At 42.1% G+C, this 23,360-nt stretch overlaps 1 protein-coding gene across 8 annotated transcripts in view; it reads right to left on the bottom strand.

Moving 5' to 3' along the window:
• The window catches only part of DOCK7 (dedicator of cytokinesis 7), a 146,366-nt gene that overhangs the window by 94,493 nt on the left and 28,513 nt on the right, over window positions 1-23,360 (bottom strand). For all 8 annotated transcript variants that reach the window (XM_048495884.1, XM_048495886.1, XM_048495885.1 and 5 more), the window contains exons 5-10: window positions 20,606-20,735; window positions 20,300-20,512; window positions 18,264-18,349; window positions 8,815-8,881; window positions 5,022-5,171; window positions 602-682 (exon numbers count right to left, since the gene is read on the bottom strand). In XM_048495884.1, coding sequence (XP_048351841.1) covers window positions 602-682; window positions 5,022-5,171; window positions 8,815-8,881; window positions 18,264-18,349; window positions 20,300-20,512; window positions 20,606-20,735 — 727 coding nt within the window. The remainder of the gene's footprint in view (window positions 1-601; window positions 683-5,021; window positions 5,172-8,814; window positions 8,882-18,263; window positions 18,350-20,299; window positions 20,513-20,605; window positions 20,736-23,360) is intronic.

Raw genomic sequence — 23,360 nt, 5'->3', positions numbered from 1 at the left:
CAATTAGATAAGGTCACTCAACAAGCTGCACAGGTGAACAGCAGAAAAGGATATTGATCTAAAGCAGGGGTAGGGAACCTTTAACACTCAAAGAGCCATTTGGACCCGTTTTCCATGGGAAAAGAAAACACTTGGAGCCGCAAATAATTTTTGACATTTAAAATAAAGATAACACTGTATATATTGGGTTTTTTTACCTTTTACTCCACTCATTCTGAGAAGCGCATGGATGCGTCCGCCCTGCTGCCTGCAGGGCAGGCAAGGATGGGGCCAGCGGCTCGGCCTCGCCAGCCGCCGGGAAAGTGCCCGCCCCGCTCCAACGGGGCAGGCGAGAGGGGAAGCCCGCGGCGCGGCCCAGCCGGCTGTGGGCAGTTGGTGCACCCGCCCTGCTGCCTGCAGGGCGGGCAAGGATGGGGCCAGCGGCTCGGCTCGTGGAGCCGCAGTGCAACGGCAGAAGAGCCGCATGCGGCTCTCGAGCCGCAGGTTCCCTACCCCTGATCTAAAGGATCCAAAGATGTTGATCCGAAGTCAATACTTCATAGTCACTAACAACTGCAATGATCTAAGAACGGCATTTAGCACAAAAATATTTAAGAATTACCTTAGCAGCATCTGCTTCTTTTAAAATCATATATGGCTCTGCACATTCCCCAGTATCTCCCTGTTGAAGTACCTTTTCCAGCTATGGAAAGGGAATAAAAAGAGGTGAGTAATAGGTGACACACCTGCAGTTTACACACTTCAAAAAACCCAGTTAACTACCTAATGAAGCCTGAACACTTTGTCAACAACGTTAAAAAAAATCTAGTTATAGTGTATAGTATACTGACAGAAAAAGGGGTAGAGACGTTTAGCCAAGCATTTGTAAGCCACATCTCTTGACTTAAAAATTCCCTTGTATGAACCGAAAACACTTCTGCAATTTTTTTGCCATTTCGCAATCAAGTCTCAATACCCCACAAACTCTGAGCCTATACAATTCCTAAAGGCCACCTGATCAGGAGGTATTCCTTCCACAAGTAGGGTTCCACTCACAGTTCTCTGAATCCAATCACATATTTCTACCTACAATTCAACTACAGATTCAAGACTAAACTAAGGTCTGCAGGAAGGCTGGGCTTCAAGGTTTTGTTATAGTGATTAAATCGGTGTGACCTAGAATACAGCTTTTGGAGTCATTGCACTGATTCATCAGAACAACTGATCCCCACCTTGATATCTCATTGTATTTTTTCCATCATCTTGTAAAAATATGGCTTCTTGACAGGGCATTTTTAGTGACTCAGAGTAAAGTAAGAGTTGCTGATGGCTGCATTTTGCTTTTACTTTGTTTTGGAATGACCATTTTATTCTGATGCAAGTTACTGTTGACTGATTTTATTACTTGAACAGCACTTTGAGTATGTTCCTGTATAGAAAACTTGTTTTAAAACAAATGAACAGTTTTATTTATACTATACAAACTAGAAGAAAGATTGAAAAGGGGAAGGGAAGGACAGAAAGCCATAACCACAGGCCAAAACATTCATAACTCTCCCAGATTTTTATTTACCTTTCTTCATTTCTTACTATTTGACATTAATGATCTATAAAATCATATATCTTATTTTGAACCAAGCAATAGAGTGTGAATTAATAGATATAGAAATAGATATGCAAAACAGAGGTAGCGACAGATAGGTGGGATTTCTCTGCAAACATGAAGGAAGTCCCAGATTTGAGGAAAATCTGTAACCTAACGCACACTCTTTGGGGTATTAAAACTCCCAAAATAATAGAAATAAGTGCCTGCAGCTTTAAGAGAAGAATGTCACAATACTGCCGATCTTTTTAATCCTTTGTTTTTGTAAAGCAAAGCCAGGTGGGACTTGGAGACCAAAACAGTCCTGGAAACGATTCTTTACCCTTTCCCTGGCAGCCATCTTCTCCCAGGAAGAGTGAAAGAAGTAAAGTTGAACACAGGGAGGCAGATAAAGATAGTTTGGCCAGGTATTAGGGAAGAGAGAAGGAAGCAGGAAAAGGAAGGAAGCTGTGGGAACCACCAGGGAAGGGAAAGTGAGGCAGGAAAATGCAAGAAAAATTAATGACCCTTTCATGTTCTTGTGGGTCCCCTGCTTGTCCATTTATAGTTTTAATTGCGTTTTCCAATGACAGGCCCTTTAGACACAAAGGGATGTACGTGTGTCATCTTTCCAAGCTGTACAATGTTTGATTTTCAGAAAATACTCATTTACATTATAGTAAGACTCTCCCAGAGGTTTATGAAGTATGGATTTAAGAAGAGGGAAAGTGTCAGTCAATAATATACAGAATTTTTTGTTATTTCTTCTTTAATAAGAGTGTGAAAGATAATGAAAGAAAACATTTTCTTTAGTGGACTTTCTTTATAAGAAAACATTTTACTTTGAAAAGACAAGAGATAAAGCATGTCTTTTTACCCAACCAGTTTCTTGTTCACCTTTGAAAAGATCTCTCATACAAACTAAAGTCAGATGCCACTGAGAAAACTCAAAAAGGAAACTTGTTTGGAGCCAAGCCAGATATCTGGACATTGTGGGGGTTTAAAAGGCATAAAAAGTCTAAAATATATGCTGAAAAAGGGGGAAAAGAAAGCTCTCCTCAAACAGTTTAGTCGCTCAAAAATGTCACTGGTTCATGAAGGAAGTAACAGTGCCACCCTTAGAGTTATACCCGTCTAAATCCATTAAGTCAATGGGCTTAGGATGAGTGTGCTTAGGATGGTACTTAGGATGGTAGCATGGCCCAAGCTAGCCTTATCTTGTCAGATCTCAAGAGGTAAGCAGGATCAGTCATGCTTACTACTTGGATGGGAGCCCACCAGGAACACTGGAGTCATCATGCAGAGGCAGGCAAAGGCAAACCACCTCTGAACATTTCTTGCCCTAAAAACCCTACGGAGTTGCTGAAATCAGTTGTGACTTGATGGCACTTTACACACACACAAATGTGCTAAGGAAGAGGGTATCTTGACAGTTAAACCACTTCCTTTTCCCTAGAACTTAAGAGTATTCATATCTTCAGATGTTATAATTCCACCAAAATGATGTGCAGAAATAAACAAGTTTGTGTATATGTGTACACTGCCAGATTGTGAAATATATAAAATGTGTGATGACTATGTCTCTGTATCCATTGATAATAGCAACTAGCATAGGGTTGGATCCAGAATGCCATTCAATAGATGTATCTGTTGGCAGAAAAGGGAAGGGTGTTCTTCACCAATTTCCCCCCTACGACTTTCTCCTGCACAGTGTCTGTAAGGGTCCCTTAATCCCCAGGAGCACACTTTCAGAGGTCATGAAACAGCAAAAAAAAAAAAAAAAAAAAAAAACAGGGAAAGAGGGGACGTTCTGCTTTTCCAGATTATTTGCTGGTAGTGTTTTCAATCCAGCCCCCAGATCTGAGTAACAGCATCCAACAGCTTGTCAACAGCTTTTACAGTCCTGTTCTCCTCTGGTGCAGGGAGATCTGGGTAATTTTAGCCAAACCTTTCTTATCCCCAAACCTTTCTTATCCCACTTGGGGTAGGGAGAAGGCTGGCTTGAATTCCATTTCCTTTTACTTCAGAAAGGCAAATGGTGCAGACAAATCTGACATCACCATTTGTTGGGTAGTTAGCCATGCATATCACTGGCATGTTTAATTTTTTGAAGCAGAGCATTTACATTACCAAAATTTTATTCAATTCCACATTACTGCTTAAGAGGAAAAATATATGTAACCTCCCCTTCTGAGCCAATACCACAAGCTGTTTTTTCCAGCTTATTTATTTTGCTCCTGTCCTTTTCCTTCTCATGGAGTACAATTTCAAACAAATGCCTGGTAGCTAGGCTCATCTCATAGAGTTTACAAGTGCTAATGTACAACCATGAACTCTTTTAGATAGATACTGATCTCAGTTGCAAGATGTCAATCTTCTGCTCTTATTTTGTAATATTAAGTACTGTGAATGAAATATACATACACATGCAAATTTTTGCTTCAGAAACTAGGCATTGGGATACGAGCAAAATTTGACAACCAAGTCTCCTCTTAATGCTACTGTCAATGAGCTTGCTTGGGTCATATGGGACAATGAAATGTGAATCATAATCTTAACATATTTCCCAGGACAATAGGAAACTACTTCTAAGAAACTCTGTTATGATATAGCTGCTTAGACATCACCACAGCTACTTTTAGAGTTTACCCAACATCACAGCCCTGGCAAAAAACGGCAAAGTAAAAGTATGCCCTTCAAGCGTAGATAGTCACCATCTGATTGAGGCCACTTCCATGGAGCTAAAGCCATATGCATATGCCCAAGATGTCTATGGAACACACTGTCTTTGGGTAATGTCATCAAAATTTCCAGGTCCACTTTATAGAACTCAAAAACTCAACTTTTTGAAGTGGGAACGTCCTCCTTTCCTAGGATAATGCCTGGTTCAAGTTAGCCAAGAGTAAGGGTATTCAGATACCACCTAGACCAAACTGAAACTTGATTTTGTACGATATGTTATCTTCATGTCTAAATTTTTGCTCAAGATGAACCTCAGAAGCACCAAACAAATGGCTAGATCAATAGATTCCTTCATAAGCAAAGAAAATTTAGGAGCATGTTATGCCAGGCAATAATAATAATACTGAATTTGGACTTAAAATGTTTATGCATTCAGCTGATACAGCAAAGGTCAGTGTACATGGTGATTGTGAACAACACAATTGTCATGCTGATTTTAATTAGGCACAAAATGTACATTTTTACTTTATTTTTCTTTGCTTGTTAAGTTAGTTAATAATGCTAGGAAAAGTTGAAGGAATCAGGAAAAGAGGAAGACCCAACATGAGATGGATTGGTTCAAAGAGGAAACCACAGCTCTCAGGCTGTAAGACCTGAGCAAGGCTGCTAATGATGGGATATGCCAGAGAAAATTAATTCATAGGGGAGTCATGAGTTGGACGTGGCTTGACAACACTTAACACGCACACGCGCACACACACACACGAACATCTCTTACCTTTATTACCAGAAAAACATCTTGAGAAGGATAAGTAATAGAAAAGATAGCAGATCGGGCTAATGTTGTTATGGCAGCAGGTGGTATATGAGGACGCAACATGCTTTTCATTTGTTCTGAGTTTAAATCAAAGTAGAAGTTTTCTGAAATCTGAAAGAATATATCAGAGGCAGATTTATACAGGTGCCAAATTTCTGAATAACTAATTAAACACATGATTTGAAAATGTTATAGCAGCTCATTTTACTTGCCACCATGCATACCTATAATTCCAGTCCTGTTTGGTTCAGGACTGGAATCAATTGGCAGAAATGGCAGTAAATAGCTTCCTCAGAAATCAACTAAAGTGCACCAATATGTATTGTTGAAATCTTTCATTGTCGTAACCACTGGCGATCCTCTGAAGATGCCAGCCACAGATGCAGGTGAAAAGTCAGGAGAAAATGCTACTGGAACATGACCATACAGCCCCGAAACCCCACAACACCCCTGCACCAATATGAGTTGCCTTTTCTGTTTTCAGGTACATACAAACAAGGAATACTAATCTGTATTTTCCAGATTGCTCTTTGGGATTTAAGTTGCATGTGGCACAGAATGATTTGGATCTAACACTTATTTTCCTCTAGCAGAAGGGCACAGAGGAACAGGAAACTGCTTCCCTCCTCCCCACCCACACACACTGTGACCAGGGCTGTTCTTGGGAGTCTCCTGAACCCCAGATACAGTGCTGGGGATTGCAAAATGGGCTGCAGTGATGGGGTGGGAAGAAGGAAAGTACCATTCTGCAAGCAGATAACCATTTGCAGTACTTTGATGCCACCAAGAGGAAACAAACCATATAAAATGGACATCTTGGTAATGGAATAATTCTATCTAATGCAGATAAGGAACCCCATATTCCTTCTCCCACTTCAACTGTTGATGCTATCAGTCACCAGAAGAAGAGATCATAGCAAGCTATTCAGCTAAGTGCTAAGGCTTACATTCTCTGAATGGTTAGTCAAACAAATATGGTTGACACATGGTTTTTTGTCCACACAATTCCATTTGTCAAACCAAATCAACATGCCCAGTGAAATATACAACTACATGACCCTCTCACCATCTTAATTCCATGCTGTCTTAACACTGTGCTATCTTTAGCAAGCTGGGAAAATATGGAGAAGATCCATATTGATGGAAGCATACATTAATGGTGTTTAATCTACTAACTCCCTCCAAACCAGAGTTGCCACCCTGCAGGTTTTGCTGGAGATCTCCTAGATTCACAACTAATTACCAGAGATGACTTCCCTTGGAGAAAATGGCTGAACTCTATAGCATTATACCTCACAGAGGTCTCTCCCCTCCCCAAACCCTGCCCTTCCTATGATCCACCCCCAAATCTTCAGGAACTTACTCATCTGGAATTGGCAACCCTACTCCAAACATACATTATCAACTGGTTCTGGAGGGTTTTCCGGGCTGTGTGGCCGAGGTCTGGTGGATCTTGTTCCTAACGTTTCGCCTGCATCTTTGGCTGGCATCTTCAGAGGTGTATCACAGAGGGAAGTCTGTTACACACTGTAAGCCTTCAACAATTCATACATTATCAACTTGTGGCTCTTTGATGTGCCATGTGGGGCTCATCTGAGATCTGTTCTCCAGTATGGCAACTACCTCAAATTCCAGAAATATATGCAAGGACATTCATAATGGGCAGATGATTCTCACCTTAAAAATAACTGCTGCTGTAGGGACTGGAGGCAAGGTAAGCAAAGTAAACTGTAGGCCTTATGGCAGGAATGGAGGAAAATGGTCCATTCTCTCCAACAACTCCATTCCCCCACCCCCAACCCCAACCATTGTTTTCAGCCTCTACATTTTCATCCTGGCACTGCAAGGTGCAAGCTGCAAGGTGGCTGCAGAGAAGAGACAGTCCAGTTGTACCACCTCCACTGCAGCTACCCAGGAACAGAGAAGCTGGCCAAGGTGGGTAGTGGTGGTTTTACTTCCCTTTCTCTATCATCCACTGGCTCTCCCCGGGACTCTTGTTCCTCATTCTGAGGATAAAGCAAAAAAGTAGAGCAGAAGGCCTTTCCTCTCGCTCCAAATGCACAAGTGCAAAGGTTCAACAGTAGTGGGAAGAAACAACCTTTCATGCTCAGAACTAATCCAGTAACTTAAAAAGGTTATAGTTACTATTAATAGTTATTTCTTATATTATTATATTGTATGTTTGGTGGGGTAGCACTCAGGACATACAGTGGTTATGTGGCTCTTCTGGTTAATAGTAATTATGAATTTGGCTCTTTACAAGCTGTAGAATGAGTACCACTGATCTAACCACTTAAGGTTAGGTTTGATTCCTATTCACTTTGTACTGTTTTTTAAGGGTCTGAGTATGCTAGAGAAATCTAAGCAGATTTACTATTAACAAACAACTTTCCTCTGGAGGCTCTTGCAAGCTTTTGCAAGTCACAAGATGGGGCTGCCTACTATCCCAGATGTCCCCATTAGTCCCCCAAATATGAATCCTGACCCAAGATTTGTAAATTGCCATAGGCGGTCACATGCCCCCCCCCCCGCCCCAAGAATCTTTATTATACCATCCTACCCATTCCCATTACTTTTCTCTCCCTTATTTATACAAGAAAATACAGTGATAGTTTCTGTCAATTGTTCCACATCTAGCATCTGGCTAGACATGGCTAATTACATGTACTGCCAGCACTCCATTGTTTCCTGCAACTGCAGAAGCCACCTAAACCCGCTTGGCAGGAAGTGGTAGAATGATGAGTACACTAGCAGCCATAGCTGTAGAGTCTGGCTAGGGCAGGAGGGAAAGGCAATGGGAAGGGAAGGCATCACCTCTTTCCTGATCAGAGGACCAGAAAGCTCATTGTCCTACTTAACTCAACTACCCCTTGCAACAGCCATTCTTGCTAAAGCAGATAACTTCCTTTCTCCTCCCTTCCCAGGACATGATTGTGGCCATTACAAAACTACAGCATTCTGCAGCAGAATGGAGGAGGGATAAAATTGGGCTAGATTATAAATGCAGAACAAATGCAGAATTCCTATATCAGGGATGAAACAAAGTGATAGTCCATGTACCCATTAAGTGATAAAAAGCAAACTCTAGGAACTCCCATTATACACCACCAGGGGCACTGGGTACCTCTAGATTTAACAATAAAACACTCTAACTTCTCAGATGAATAAAACACAGCATGTACGACTTTTCTCATTTTAGCAACAAGAAACATATTTGAGAGATTGAATTACATTTAAAATATATTTCACAGAAAAATCTGAAATATTCAAGAAGTTATAAAAGGTGTCACAATGGGAATGTATTTGCATCAGGTTCCATGACATAACCAGTCAGAACAGGCAGGTGTTCTTTTAATTCTATTTTGTCTGAGTAAATCATTTCCTGTTAGTCAAAGAGCTGAAATTCTGAAACCATGTTTTATAGGTGAAAAACAAACAAACACACAAGTGAAGAAAATTCTCTCTTTTCTGCCAAGGCTAAAGATTCCCTAAATGGTCCCACATTTGTGCAGTGCACTCGGTTTTATACATACAATTTTATCTTTACAAGGCAGGACATGCCCAGATTAAATATTTTTGCCTTCAAATTCTCTTATTTCTGTGGCAGATCATTTTGTGCTACTTCCTAATACACTGATGTGATTCTTAAGTTTTGGAACTGAAAACAGAACACAGCACTCTTATAAAAGTTAGCCACAGAGACACTGTAGTCCAGGCCTTGTAAATAAATACATAGATGTTATAAATAACTCACCTTTTTCTTTTCTTTAGCGTCATACAATGCTAAACTTGCAAAAATTGGCTCTATTTCAATTTCAAACCTTTAAAGGGAGGGAGAATTTAAAAATTATACATCTAATTGAAAACATCAAATTGCAATTAAAAACTTACAACAAAAACTTATTACAACAAAATGGTAACAAGTATCTGTGATCCTTGAAGTAACACTACAATGAGGGAATAGCAGTGGGATCATGTTTCTTAAATTGTGTCGCCTAAACATTTTATAGGCTGCTATAAGGTGTGAGTAGATCTAAGATGTTACTGTTCTTTGAAAAGTTCTGCCACTGTGGTTTGACAAACAAAACGACAAGTTTTGGGCTGGAAGTGCTATTTGTGCCTGGGTAGAAGGAGGGAAGCAAGGATGATCTGAGGCAACCAGGCCTATAGCCAGTCAGCTCTCAAGCAGCTTCCTGTGGCCTACCCCATCATGTGATGAGTGAGGCACACAGATCTGTAGGCTGAAGGGTGGTCTCTGGTACACAGCTCAGATTGAGAAGAGCAGACTGAAGAGGTGCTTGGCATTTGGCAACTTATTTTTCGAAAACAGAGCATCTAATTTGTACTCATCACTAAAACAGAGAACAAAGTGCCATTTGGCAGCATGTATTCTATTTTCTAGTCCTGGCTGACAGACATCCTCCCACCCACCCCAGAAGAGTAGAGGTTTGGAGAACAAGACACCGAAAGGCTAAGTATCCTTAGAGAGGCAGATGTTGATGTGCATGGAAGGGGGGGGGGTAGCATGTTGGCTAAAAAAAGTGTGCTGATACCTGCTGAACTAAAGGCACAGCAGAGAAAATAAAAATGTAGCAGCCCCAGAAGTAGGACAATTCTCAGGAGGCCTCACTTTATATAGTTTAATTGCATTCAAGTGCTCCCTACTCTAACCAAGTCTTAAGGGTGTAATACCAGGATCATGGCTGCATTTTATAGTTTTTAATTAAAATATCTGCTCGTCAGGACCTCTAGACAACAAGAAGGGCTTAAAACTGAGAATGTATGGAGCTTTAGCCACTACTTCTCCTTGTGCCAGACAGGGTGTCTCCTAGAACCAAGCAACTTTATTGTCTCCCTACTGCCATCGCCAGCTTATCATTTATTCTGCGTGACTGTCTGCTCCTCACCCCTCTTTTTGCCTGTGCAACCAAGGACACCCTATCAGGAATGTCACAGGCCAGAAAAAAATTGGGGAAAATGCTGGTTTTTCTCTGTATTCTGTTCTCCATCCATACCCAAAGGGCTTCTTTTCAGAGTTTTCTAATTAAAAAAAACTGAACAAAACTGATTTCTTGACACATTTTAAACTGCCCAGTCAATATTTTCTAACAGCTCTACTGAGGGAGCAATCCTGGGTTGATCTATTTAGAAATTACAGGTAATGGTTGTCTCCTGTGCAGGCACTGGGTTGTAACTGACTCGTGGGGTGATGTCACATCATGACATTTACTAGGCGACAATTTTTATATGTTTATGTGGAGTTTGCCATTGCCTTCCCCAGTCATCTACACTTTACCCCCAGCAAACTGGGACTCATTTTACTGCCCTCAGAAGCATGACAGGCAGAGTCAACCTTGAGCCGACTACCTAAAACCAGCTTCCAACGGAATAAACTCAAGTCATTAGTAGAGCTTTGACTGCAGTACTGCAGCTTACCACTCTGCGCCATGGGGCTCCTATTACAAAGAAAATATGCCGGTGGAGGGGAGGGGGCCGTTCGCACGGGAGCGTGCGAGCGGCCCCCGCAGAGGCCAGCACAGAAGAGGCGGCTCCGCACGGAGCCGCCTCTTCTGCTTCCCCCCCACTCTTCTGCTTCTCCCCCACTCACCTCGTCCTCCTGCTTCCCCCCCACTCTTCTGCTTCCCCCCCACTCACCTCGTCCTCCTGCTTCCCCCCCCACTCACCTTGTCCTCCAGGGGTCGGAGGGCAGCATGGGCGGGTCTCAGCAGCCCTCCAAACCGACGACACTGGAGGACGAGGTGAGTGGGGGGGGGGACAGGAAAGCAGCGCCTTTGGTGTGGTGCAGTTCGCACCGCGTCGATGGGAAGGCAGCGCTTTTCAAAGACTTCCCTCGGGAAGGGAGGTGGAAAGCGGTGCCTTCACGCCGCTCGGGGCCGCACAGGACAGCGCTGCTGCAACGCTGTAAATGACCCGTGCAGAAAGGGCCTTAGAAATTAGTTCCATGTTATTCAGTTGGATTTACTCGCAGGAAAGCATTCTTAGGATTGCAGCCTGGTAAAGCAATCCAAAGGATTAAATAAGTACAACTAGGCTTGGAGATTTGGATGCACCAAATCCTGGATTCGGCCCAAATCTGGGCGAATTGGGCATATCTGGGCCAAAATAGACCTGAATATATCCTAACTGTACGAGCCAATCTGAATGCCTCATATTTGGGCTTTTTTTGTATTTTTTATATTTTTAACATTTTGGCCTTCAGGGGTCACATTTTTAAAGCTAGTGGCACCAGGATTTCAGGGTCTCATCCAGAGACTGTCCTGACGAAACCACCTGAGCTTGGTGAAATTTGGTTCAAGAAGGCCAAAGTTATGGAACCTCAAAGAGGCAGCCCTCATCTCCTGTTAGCTCCCATTGGAAACAATGGGAGATGGTGAACTCTCTTTGGGGGTCCATAACTTTGGCCCACCTGAACCAAACATCACCAAACTCGGGTGACATCATCAAAACAATCTCCGGATGAGACCCTGAAATATTGGTGTTGCTAGCTTTAAAAATGCCCGCCCCCCTGCAGGCCAAAACACAAAAAACATCAAAATATACTAAAAAAAATCAAACAGATCTGAAAATATTCGGATATCTGAATATATTCGAGCATACCGAATCTGGTATTCAGGTTTATTTGGGCATACAGATACTTTTGGGCATACAGATATTTAAGGTATTGACCAACCTAATTACAACTCCTATACACCATAAACATTAAATAACTCTCAAATCCTTCCACTGATATATTGATGTGTTTTGTGCAGTTGGAAATACATGCACCACCATGACCATGCCAAAAAAAAGTTTAAAAAGGTAAAACAACAAGGACAGTCTGTGTTCTGAAAGACACAAAGATAAATCTGAAAGTTCAAAACCAGAAACTATTGATCTTTCAAAAGCTAATTCTGATAAGAGACAGAAACAAGACAATAATATTGTCAAGGTTACATTATTTACAGTTTAAATCACAATATACAGGTTTCAAGTGGCCAGTTTAGCCCAGGTACTGTGGCATGATTGTATGTGGTGATGATACTCTATTGAAGAGCTGGGTGTTACAAAGTCTGAATATCAGGATTTACAGAAAGTCTTTAGCTGAGACTAGGCCCACCCACCCTAATGGAGGGAGGGGAGGGAGGGGAAGGGGTGGCATGCAAGGGAGGGGAGGGAGGGGGCCGGCATCTGGACATGGCCCATCCACCCTAGCGGAGGGAGGGAAGGGAGGGGTGGCATGCAAGGGAAGGGGAGTGAGGGAGGGGGAATGAGAATGAGAATTCTTTTTTGAAGAATGAGAAGCAATCTGAAATACAGATTGTTGCTTGTAATACGTGATACATACATTCATTCTACTGCTGCCTCTCCAGAACAGGTACTCCTGTTTTTTATTGTTTCTTCTTGAATAATGCTCACTTCTGGACTTAAGGAATTTGTTTATTAAAATTTCAATGGCTTCTTTTTTCAACTCTTTTATATTTTTTCCAGTTTTTACTATTGCTTAATCGGGTAATTTAGGATATAACAATTTGCTGTTGCATCTCTGCTGCTGGATATATTTTTATCTGTATTTATATTTGAAAATTTGGAACTTTAGCAAGCAGTACAGCAGCAAGGGAGTCCACATGCATTTGTACTTAAGTAGAAAAGTATATATGCTTTTGTATGTCTGCCTTTATGATCCCTACCAATCAAATATGTACTGCTTTAACATCCACTTCCTTCAGCTGCTCATTAAACCTTCCAGTGTACACAAGCATTTGTCGTGTAGCACACTGATCTACCCCTTTCCAGAGAGAAAATGATGAATGTCATGGTTTGTGCTCTTTCTAAAATTTACTGGCTGTTATGACCTAGTAGTATCTGAAACATGATTTTTGAAGTAGAAAAACAAACTATAGTGTTGTTTCAAAGTATAGCATAATATTATTTAGATGACATGGTGCCAGAAACTCCTAAAACAACTAACTGAATTACTTAAGAAAGTAATTTCTAGTGATACTAGCAAGAATCATGGGCTAATCCGGAGGAGGATGGGTGGCAACTTGGCTTTTGGGAGTCTAACTTTTGGTCAACTTAACTAGCTCCATATTTTGAAGGCCAAAAGAATCCCACCATCAGCAGCCTATCGGCTCTAAGGTATGCATGCATGTTTCCCACAGAATGCCTGTTTCCCACAGAATGCCAGACATGTATTTGAGATCACATGATGTAACTACATGAGGTCACATCTGTATAAGAGCTGAAACCTGTTTTGCTTACTGTCCTCTCCATGATTAGTTTTCAGTTCATATCAAAGGGTAAAGAAACCTTTCCATCACTCCTGACTATTTTCAGTCCGCTCCAACACAGTCTTTTTTTTTGACCAAAAAGTCTTGTCTGTCAACTCTACCATGACTCACTTTCAATCCACATGAGATACAACAATTAGGCTATCTTAGCAGAACCAGGGTTAATTCTATTTGATCTGAAAAGATTCTCAGTAGGAGCAGGGTTTGCATTCTTGGCTTTCCTTGCTTCTCTATTCCATGTTTTTCCGAAAATAAGACAGTGTCTTATATTAATTTTTGCTCCCCAAGATGCGCTATGTCTTATTTTCAGGGGATGTCTTATTTTTCCGCTCCACAGCTGCATGCTCTGGTGTTCTGTTCAACGGGCATACTTCCAAACAAAAATTTTGCTACGTCTTACTTTCGGGGGATGTTTTATATTTAGCACTTCAGCAAAACCTCTACTACGTCTTATTCTCAGGGGATGTCTTATTTTCAGAGAAACAGGGTAGAACCTCTCTGCTCCTCTCAATATCAAATCCTTGGAAATGGCATGAAACTACAAAAATGTTTGAAAGCAAGTACATTTGAGTCTCATCTTGGCAAAACACCAAGCCAAGCCATGCAGGGACTTTTGTGTTGTCTGCTTTTTTTTTGCCTTTTATTATTTTCAGAAATGTCCTTTCTTCAAAGATCACAATGAAGATTCCAAATGGGTGGTCATGTTATTTTGTAGCAGCAAAATAAAACAGGAGTCCAGTGAATATTTAGTGTTTAAGATGCCACTGATCTCACATTTTATTTCAAATACCATGTAACTTACACCTTTAAATAAATTACTTTTTACACTTTACTGCCTACACAAGTACTGCTGAGTCATGGTACCAGCCATGATAATGCTCTCCATTAATATTATTCTTTCTATGTGGATTAGTAGCCTGCAATTCCCTATATCCCTGAGAAGTCTGATGGTGTGCCAAGGTTACTTTATAGATTTTGACCCCACTGCAGGCATATTGTGGTGCAGGGCAGAACAACATAAATAATTCTGTATGCCTTCTGCTGTCCACAAATGGCTGTTCTTACTGTGTTCCAATATATTGTTCTGTTGATGTTCACAGAAGACTCCAAAATCTGTGACATACATGCCTCTGTTATATCTTGCTATTAGCTTGTTCTTGAGCTTTTTATGTTTGATTTTCTTTAAGCAGTCATATTTTATGTGATGCACTGTCCACTAGTTTGGTCACACTGTTCACACTGTTCAAAACCAGGTCAAATTTTTCAGCAAGCAATCAAAGTAGTAACAAAAATTGCTAGTGGTGTGCATGATTAGGAATAGAACCTTGACTCCTAATTGGTATAGATTTTAGTTACTAAACATAATTGTACCCTACTTCTGCAAATCTATCTGTTCAAAGTACTGTGCCTTGTAATTTTCAGCACTGGACACAATTCTGAGGGTTTTTTCTTTTTTTTTTAAACAGCACAATAATATATATATAGGTGAACACAAAGAACATTAATGTAAACCTGATTTCCTTAGATCTAATGTAAAGAGAGTTCTGTAAGAGAACAGTCTCAATTAACTGAAGCAATTCATATCTATATACATTTCGGAACAGATCTGCTATCACTGTATCTTAGTGCATGGTCTTAAAGAACCTTGTAAAAGAAAAGGCCACAAAATCATCTGTATTAGTGCTGGGGCTTAAAGTGGCCTCCCTCTAGGAGAAGTTTAACATATATCTCAGTTACAAGAGGCATTCTAGTCTAACTGGAGTTTCCTAACAAGAAGGGTTGACCTAACTGAGGACACAGAAGATGAATACAGCCATGTGGAAAATCAGTTTTGTGCTTTATTTCTCTAAGGGAATGCCAGTAAAATTTTACCTCGTGTTATTAGAGAAGAGTTATAGGCAATAAACCAGCTACAGGTAACCCTACATTCAGGAGCTCCACTTCATTAAACTTGTTTAACAGGTTTCTGTTATCCCCAGTGAAAGGTGGTTAACTGAAGTCTCAAGTCTTAAAGGGACACAGCCATGGTTTTCAAGCCTCAGTTTTGACTTACCTGCCGGTTGTTTAATTTGAACATAAGAACATAAGAACAAGCCAGCTGGATCAGACCAGAGTCCATCTAGTCCAGCTTTCTGCTACTCGCAGTGGCCCACCAGGTGCCTTTGGGAGCTCACATGTAGGATGTGAACGCAATGGCCTTCTGCGGCTGTTGCTCCCGATCACCTGGTCTGCTAAGGCATTTGCAATCTCAGATCAAGGAGGATCAAGATTGGTAGCCATAAATCGACTTCTCCTCCATAAATCTGTCCAAGCCCCTTTTAAAGCTATCCAGGTTAGTGGCCATCACCACCTCCTGTGGCAGCATATTCCAAACACCAATCACACGTTGCGTGAAGAAGTGTTTCCTTTTATTAGTTCTAATTCTTCCCCCCAGCATTTTCAATGAATGCCCCCTGGTTCTAGTATTGTGAGAAAGAGAGAAAAATTTCTCTGTCAACATTTTCTACCCCATGCATAATTTTATAGACTTCAATCATATCCCCCCTCAGCCGCCTCCTCTCCAAACTAAAGAGTCCCAAACGCTGCAGCCTCTCCTCATATGGAAGGTGCTCCAGTCCCTCAATCATCCTTGTTGCCCTTCTCTGCACTTTTTCTATCTCCTCAATATCCTTTTTGAGATGCGGCGACCAGAACTGGACACAGTACTCCAAGTGCGGTCGCACCACTGCTTTACATAAGGGCATGACAATCTTTGCAGTTTTATTATTAATTCCTTTTCTAATGATCCCCAGCATAGAGTTTGCCTTTTTTACAGCTGCCATGCATTGAGTTGACATTCCCAAGGAACTATCAACTAAGACGCCTAAATCCCTTTCCTGGTCTGTGACTGATAGCACTGACCCCTGTAGCGTGTATGTGAAGTTTGGATTTTTGTTGCAAATCTTTATCCTAAGTTGCAAATCTTTATCCTAAAAGGCCACTGGCGTAATGCCCATTGGGCAAGGTGGGCAGCTGCCCAGGGCATCACCTTGTGGGGGGCATCAAAATGCTGAGTTCGTTTTTGGGTATTTTAGTGGTTTTCCAGTTTTGGCCTGCAGGGGGCGCAGTTTTTAGGCTAGCGGCACCAAATTGTCAGCGTATCATCAGGAGACTGTCCTTATGCTACCCCCCAAATTTGGTGAGGTTTGGTTCAGGGAGTCCAAAGATATGGACTCCCAAAGGGGGTGCCCCTATCCCCCATTGTTTCCAATGGGAGCTAATAGGAGATGGGGACTACAGTTTTGAGGGTCCATAACTTTGGCCCCCCTGAACCAAACTGCACCAAACCTGGGGGGTATCATTAGGGCAGTCTCCTGATGAGACCCTGACATTTTGGTGCCGATACATCCAAAAATGCGCCCCCTGCAGGAACATCCCAGAAATTTGCCCAAGAATCTTTGTTCTTGGGTGCTGTGTGGTTTCCGGGCTGTATGGCCGTGTTCTAGCAGCATTCTCTCCTGACGTTTCGCCTGCATCTGTGGCTGGCATCTTCAGAGGATGATCCTCTGAAGATGCCAGCCACAGATGCAGGCGAAACGTCAGGAGAGAATGCTGCTAGAACACGGCCATACAGCCCGGAAACCACACAGCACCCAAGTGATTCCGGCCGTGAAAGCCTTCGACAATCTTTGTTCTGCATTGAGTTTTCTGTATTGCTGTCCATGGGGGTTGCAGGCTGGGCGGGGGGGACATTTCTGAAGGCACAGTCTCAAAACTTTCAGGGTCTCATCAGGAGACTACCCTAATGATACCCCCCAGGTTTGGTGCAGTTTGGTTCAGGGGGGCCAAAGTTATGGACCCTCAAAACTGTAGCCCCCATCTCCTATTAGCTCCCATTGGAAACAATGGGGGATAGGGGCACCCCCTTTGGGAGTCCATAACTTTGGACTCCTTGAACCAAAACCTCACCAAACTTGGGGAGTATGCTATAAGGACAGTCTCCCTGATGATATGCTGAAATTATGAGATTGCTGATATGTCTAACAATGCACCCCCTGCAGGCACCAATGTCCTGGTGCAAAAACAATTGGTGGAGTGGTGGAGTGGTCAGCCTGAGGATCCAACTCAGGTTTTGCCCAGGGCTACAGTTTGTCCAGGGCTGCCTCGTTACGCCCCTGTAAAAGGCTGAAAGTTTTTCAGGGGGTGGGGTGGGGGGGGGGGGGACACAGTAACCAATATTCCTTTGTGGAATAAAAACAGAATGCAGCACATCTCATGGCAAAATGTACCCAAAAAGAAACAATCATGCTTTTGTTAGGAACAAAGGCACACACAGTGCTTTGCCTTCAATGAACTAATTCCCATCATGGAATGAATATCATGTTTTTGAAAAGCAGTATTATGTGTGAAATGCATGTCTTCGCCAAGGCCATTGATCCAGCTTTTAAGGTATTAAGACCTCAAGCTGCAAAACGTAAGGCCAGCTTGCCCCAAATATTTACTGACAAATCCTCCAGTAGCATGAGCATGGAGCCAGTGCACAACCATAGTAAGAGTGTTACTATCAGAGAGATCTGAATTCAAAACCCTACTCGGTCATGATGCTCACTGGGTCACTTCGAGTCAGTCACCTTCTCTCTGCCAAACATACCTGACAGAGTTGTGAGGATAAATAGGAAGGTAGAACTACATACGCTTCCCTTTTCTGGAGAAACAGTAAGATAAAATAGCTAAAGTGCTCTACCCTGACCAGGAGTTATTCCCAAGCGGTGAACTTGTGATCCAAAAGAGTCTATGCAGACATGACCTAAAGAGTACAATATGTCCTCCCATTAATATACTAAATGGCCTTCTGGAACTCAGAATGTATAGGTATATGAATACCAATCAAAAAAGCACTAAATACCTCTTTACTGGTTAAACTAATACTTACTTTAGTGACAAACACTTCACAAGAAGCCTCTGTCCAAAGTGCTCTTTGGGGATTTCAGGGATACTCAGCCTTTCTATTGGCTCCTCCTGCAATCAGGTAAAGGCACAGGATAAACACATGCAATGTTTCTACAAAGGATGTTATGAAATGGCTGTAGGTAAAAAAGATCCCCCCTTCTAAAAGATCCCTTCTTCTAAGACATTATAACAATTTAATCAGGGCTTCAGAGCATTTTCTGCAACTGTAACAGCGAAGAGATTTAATTTTGGGTGGCTACATAATAAAGGACTGAAAGTCTGTAAAACAAATGCCATGAAAAGTAATGTCCAAATGTCAACATTTCTGCTTTAATCATATATACTTTAGTCAATTTCAGCAATAATCTCATGGAAATAAAACAATGATTATGTGCTGCAGGTCTACTGAGATTTAAGCTCCACTGTATTCAACAAGGCTTATTCCAGAGGCATAGCTAGGAAAAATGGAGCCCAGTGCAAAATCTGAGTTTTGTGCCCCCACCCCCATGGGCAGCCGCTGTGATGCTAGAATCCACCCCCAAACAACATCACTTTCAATGGTGTTTAAACTAGGGAGCCCAGATTCTCCTTTTAAATCCACCTTAAAAGGAGAATCTGGGGTCTCCAGTTTAAACAACATTGAAAGTGATGCTGTTTTGGGGTGGATTCTCCCCCACCCTGAAACAGCATCACTTTCAATATTTAAACTGGGAACCTCAAATTCTCCCTTTAAATCCATGCTGAAGGGAGTGGATTTAAAAGGAGAATCTGGGGAAATCTGGGGGGTGCCTGCTGTGCAGTTGTTAAGCTAGCAGCACCAAACTTTAGGGTATCTTTAGGAGACTCTTCTGATGATACCACTCAGGTTTGGTAAAGTTTGGTTCAGGGGGTCCAAAGTTATGGACCCTCAAAGATGTAGCCCCCATCTCCTATAAGCTCCCATTAAAAACAATGGGGGATGGAGGCACCCCCTTTGACAGTCCATAACTTTGGACCCCCTGAACCAAACCTCACCTAACTTGGGTGGTATCATCAGGAGAGTCTCCCAAAAACATCCCTGAAATGTTGGTGCTGCTAGCCTAAAAATGCACCCCCTGTAGGACAAAAAGTGAAAAAACACAAATGAGCCTGAATTTTTTATGGCCTGAAAATTTTTTTTATTTTTTATGCCCCATACCCCCGACCAGGCGTGCACCTGGTGCAACGCACACCCTCAGCCCCCTGGTAGCTCTGGCTTACTCTCAGGAATGAGATTTTAGGATTACACCCTTAACTTTGTGCCTGTTTTAAACTTTAAATAAACTCTTTGGCTAAACTGACTTCTTTTTTTATTTTCCACATATTATTATATTATGATTCACTGATTAAACCAAGGTGTTTAATTATTTGCACCATGGACAACATACATAAAAAATTGAGTCTTACAAAGATTGACAGGGGATTCAGGAAATTTTAGCTGTCATAAAAGCTTTCAAGTCCTCATGGTTGTGGAGAAGAGCTTGAAAAAGTGGGTAACTTACAGCCCCATCCAGAGCTTGAGGCCGTGGGACCACCCCACTGTCTCCAGAGAACTCTGGGGTGGCATAAGTCTGTGGCACTGGCTAAAGCACCCACAGCCCAAAAACCAGGTGGGAGTGCCTGCTCCCCCATCCCCTGTGCTGGTGTCCAGTGCAGAGCAGAATGCCTGCCTCCCAGGTTGCCCACTTTGTTGGCATGCAGGTGGGCATATGCACTGGCACAAGGTTGCACCAGCTCCAAAGAACCATTTGTACCCCTCCCCTTTGGATGAGGCTGTAAAAGACTCAAAAATTAAAGATCTCATTTAGAGCTTTCCAGTCTACTTCCTTCTTCTGTTTACACTTCCTTAATATTCAACACACTGCAAAGGGCAAGTGCCCAGTAATTTACTACCAAAGTATCAACTCCAAAGACAACAGGGAACCTCTCTGTGTGTGCTTGTGAGTACTGATGATCAAGGGACATGCTAGTCTGAAGAACTCTCAGATACTGTAACCATACCTCCTCCGGGGCTGGATGCAATCCAAAAAGTTCCTTGTGTCTGTTGGATTTCCTCTGATCATCATTTTGATGGTCAATTTCTTCATTTGGGGTTCGATCCAAAAGATTTGAAAGCAGTGCATCTGGGAGGGAATTTTTCAAGTCAAAAATACTGCAAGCCCAGCTACCACGTGGCGTATCATCTATTGACATGGACCGTCGTTTAAGATCATCCTGAGATCAAGAAAATTAAATGAAAGCAATGTGATAGCTTCTTCTGAATTTAACAAAGTAAACATAAAATGGCAGCCTCATAAGGCACCCTACTTGTTCATCCTGATAACTGCTACCATCTGGAGCTTCATCAGACTCGAAGATCTGCTTCGGTAGGCCTTTCTGTCTTTCCTTCTGCTTGTCTAATGTGTTGGGATTAAATCCTGTTCCCAGTTTGTGATATCTATTCAGAACAAAATATAGTAAAGCAACGTTCCTTCACAAAAATAAGCCAAAATACTAACAATTAAAAACTTAATCAACTCACTAAAATGCTTGTTACTCTGAACAACATTATCTTAATGTTCTGATTCACTGAATTGCAATTGCAATTTTGACTCTAAACTACCGCCCTTGCCTTCTTTAATTGGAAGCAAGTCTAATTGATTGCAATGAAGTTTACCTCGATAATAGACTAAGCTGACTATTAAGGCTATTACCTTCCCCTCTTTTAAGAGGAACTGGTGCTGCTAGCCAGAATCCACATAACCAAAGATACCCTCAAGAGTAACCACTTAATTATCACTAAAATCCCTGAAGAATATAATCATGTCAATGAATATAATAGAATATCAGTACATTGTCTACGCTGAATCACTAATCTACTAGAGATTTTCCATAAGAAAGCAATCTGACTAGTGCTGCTTGCAAGATCATGTTTTACAAATATTGTCATATCTAGTTGAAATTTAGTCCTTTTTCATATTCTGTGACTGCAGAATAGTGGTTCTAATGAATATGAAAAATTCTGCATGCACAGTATTCAATATCCTCTGCTATTAGAATTATTTGCATATGAAAATAGGAAACTCCACTGAATGCATGGAACAGCTCTTCAGTGAAGAGAAGAGAAGGATTCTGTCCATATGAGTCTTAGGATCATGTCAAGTGTGTTTGCTTGGAGAACTGCTAGCAGCATACTAATGACTTCTTTAATTAGAAAATCTTTAAATTATATAAATGTGCATATATTACTCTCAAGGAAGAATTTATATTTCTTTCACAGAGAAACTAGATTATAGAAGTGGGGTGCACTTATCCCTGACTGTTTCACAAGACCAAGCAAGGATTTCTACATCCCAAAGTATCCTAAGGAGGACACTGCATTCTTTGCACCAGTAAAAGAAGTTCCTGGAACAATGCTTTGGAATTCACAGCTGTATCAGCCTGCCATGCCTCTTCTTTTAGGTTTATCTAAGAATGCATGTCAAAATACATTATTTTAATCATATAAAACAAACCCTCTCTTTCTTGTGTAAATACAGGTAGTAGATTCTCCCTTCCTACTGCAGCCTCTCAATGTCACATTGCGTGTTCTTTGACATTTTGTCCACAGCATCAGCTTTTCAGAGATCACAGAGGTATGCTGGGAGAAAAGGGAGGAGACGAGGCTTCCAAAAACTTAAGGCACTGGTGATTCGTAAGATTTAATTCAATGTGATCCCTGAGAATAAAAGAAGCGTGCCCAAAATCCCAACTATGTAACAACAATTAATGGTCTAACATGAAAGGAAGGAGTATTGTATACTCCAAAATAAAATTTCATTTGTTTCAGCCGCACATGATTCAGGATGGATGCCGTGGGACAACCTTCCCAACATATATTGCTGTCCAGACTAGAGTTGCTAGTGCTGCCCCTTTCACAGAAGTCAAAAGTACAATTCTGAATAGGTCTCCTCAGAACCCTACTTAAGCCTGCACAGTGGGGCTTGCTCCCAGGAAAGTGTTCTTAGGATGGCACTATAAATGTATTCCTTTGACAAATGATCTTAAATATTAATTGAGAAGCAGCAACTCTCTTTGCTTTCATTTTGCCTGCAAAATAAAGGCCCTTTCTGCACTGCAAATTCTGAGTGGGTTACAGCCAGGATAAACGAACCCAGAATAGCCCCGGGTCCTGTGGACAGCCAGAGCATCAGACTAAGGGCACCCCTTCACATGGACATGGTTTTTTTTGGTAATTAAAAAAAAAACTAACCTCCCTCCAATGCAGCCACACAGAATCTGCTGGAGCCAGCAGTGCCTGCGTGGCTCCACAGATGGGAGCTGGGAGGAGGGGAAAAAAACAACTCAGCCGCATAATGCACCTCAGAGCCATGACCGTTTGTTTGGCCGCGGCTGCAAAGTGAGTTAAAACAAAAACTCGGGAGGAGTGGACACACAAAGCAGATCTGCATTAGGATCGGGATCTGTGTGAAGTTGTCCCACAACCCGGGTTTTTTACTGGTGTTATCCCGATTTAATTGGCCCGTGCAGAAAGGGCCAAAGAGTGTCATTCATTTAAACTACTAATTTATTATTTTATTTATTTTTATTTATTATTGCATTTTTATGCCGCCCTAAAGAAGTCTTGGGACAGTGATGGCAAACCTATGGCACAGGTGCCAGAGGTGGCACTCGGAGCCCTCTCTGTGGGCATGCACACACAGAGTTCATCATGTGGGGGGCGGAAAATCACCTCCCCACACACACACATCTAGACTGACCTGGGCCACTGAGCACAACATGCGCACACCGCGGTGAGCAGGGAGGACTCGGCTGGCGGGCCTGGTGCCTGCACTCCAGGGGGCTGCTGCCTGGGGAGGGGCGCAGGAGGCAGAGATGCTAGAGAGGCACAGAGCGGTGCACATGGGACTTGCTGGAGGCTAGAGCAGGCTGGCCCCTGCTCGAGCAGGTGGAGCGGAGGAAGAGGGAGCCAACTGGTTTTTTCTAAACTAAAACCTCAGCATTCAAGTTAAATTGCCGGGTTGGCACTTTGCAATAAATAAGTGGGGTTTGGGTTGCAATTTGGGCACTCGGTCTCAAAAAG

The sequence above is a fragment of the Sphaerodactylus townsendi genome, linkage group LG05 (genome assembly GCF_021028975.2).
Source record: "Sphaerodactylus townsendi isolate TG3544 linkage group LG05, MPM_Stown_v2.3, whole genome shotgun sequence".
Classification (NCBI taxonomy): Eukaryota; Metazoa; Chordata; class Lepidosauria; order Squamata; family Sphaerodactylidae; genus Sphaerodactylus; species Sphaerodactylus townsendi.
The sequence above is the reverse complement of the archived record's forward strand: the minus strand, read 5'-3'. Positions and strand labels throughout refer to the sequence as shown.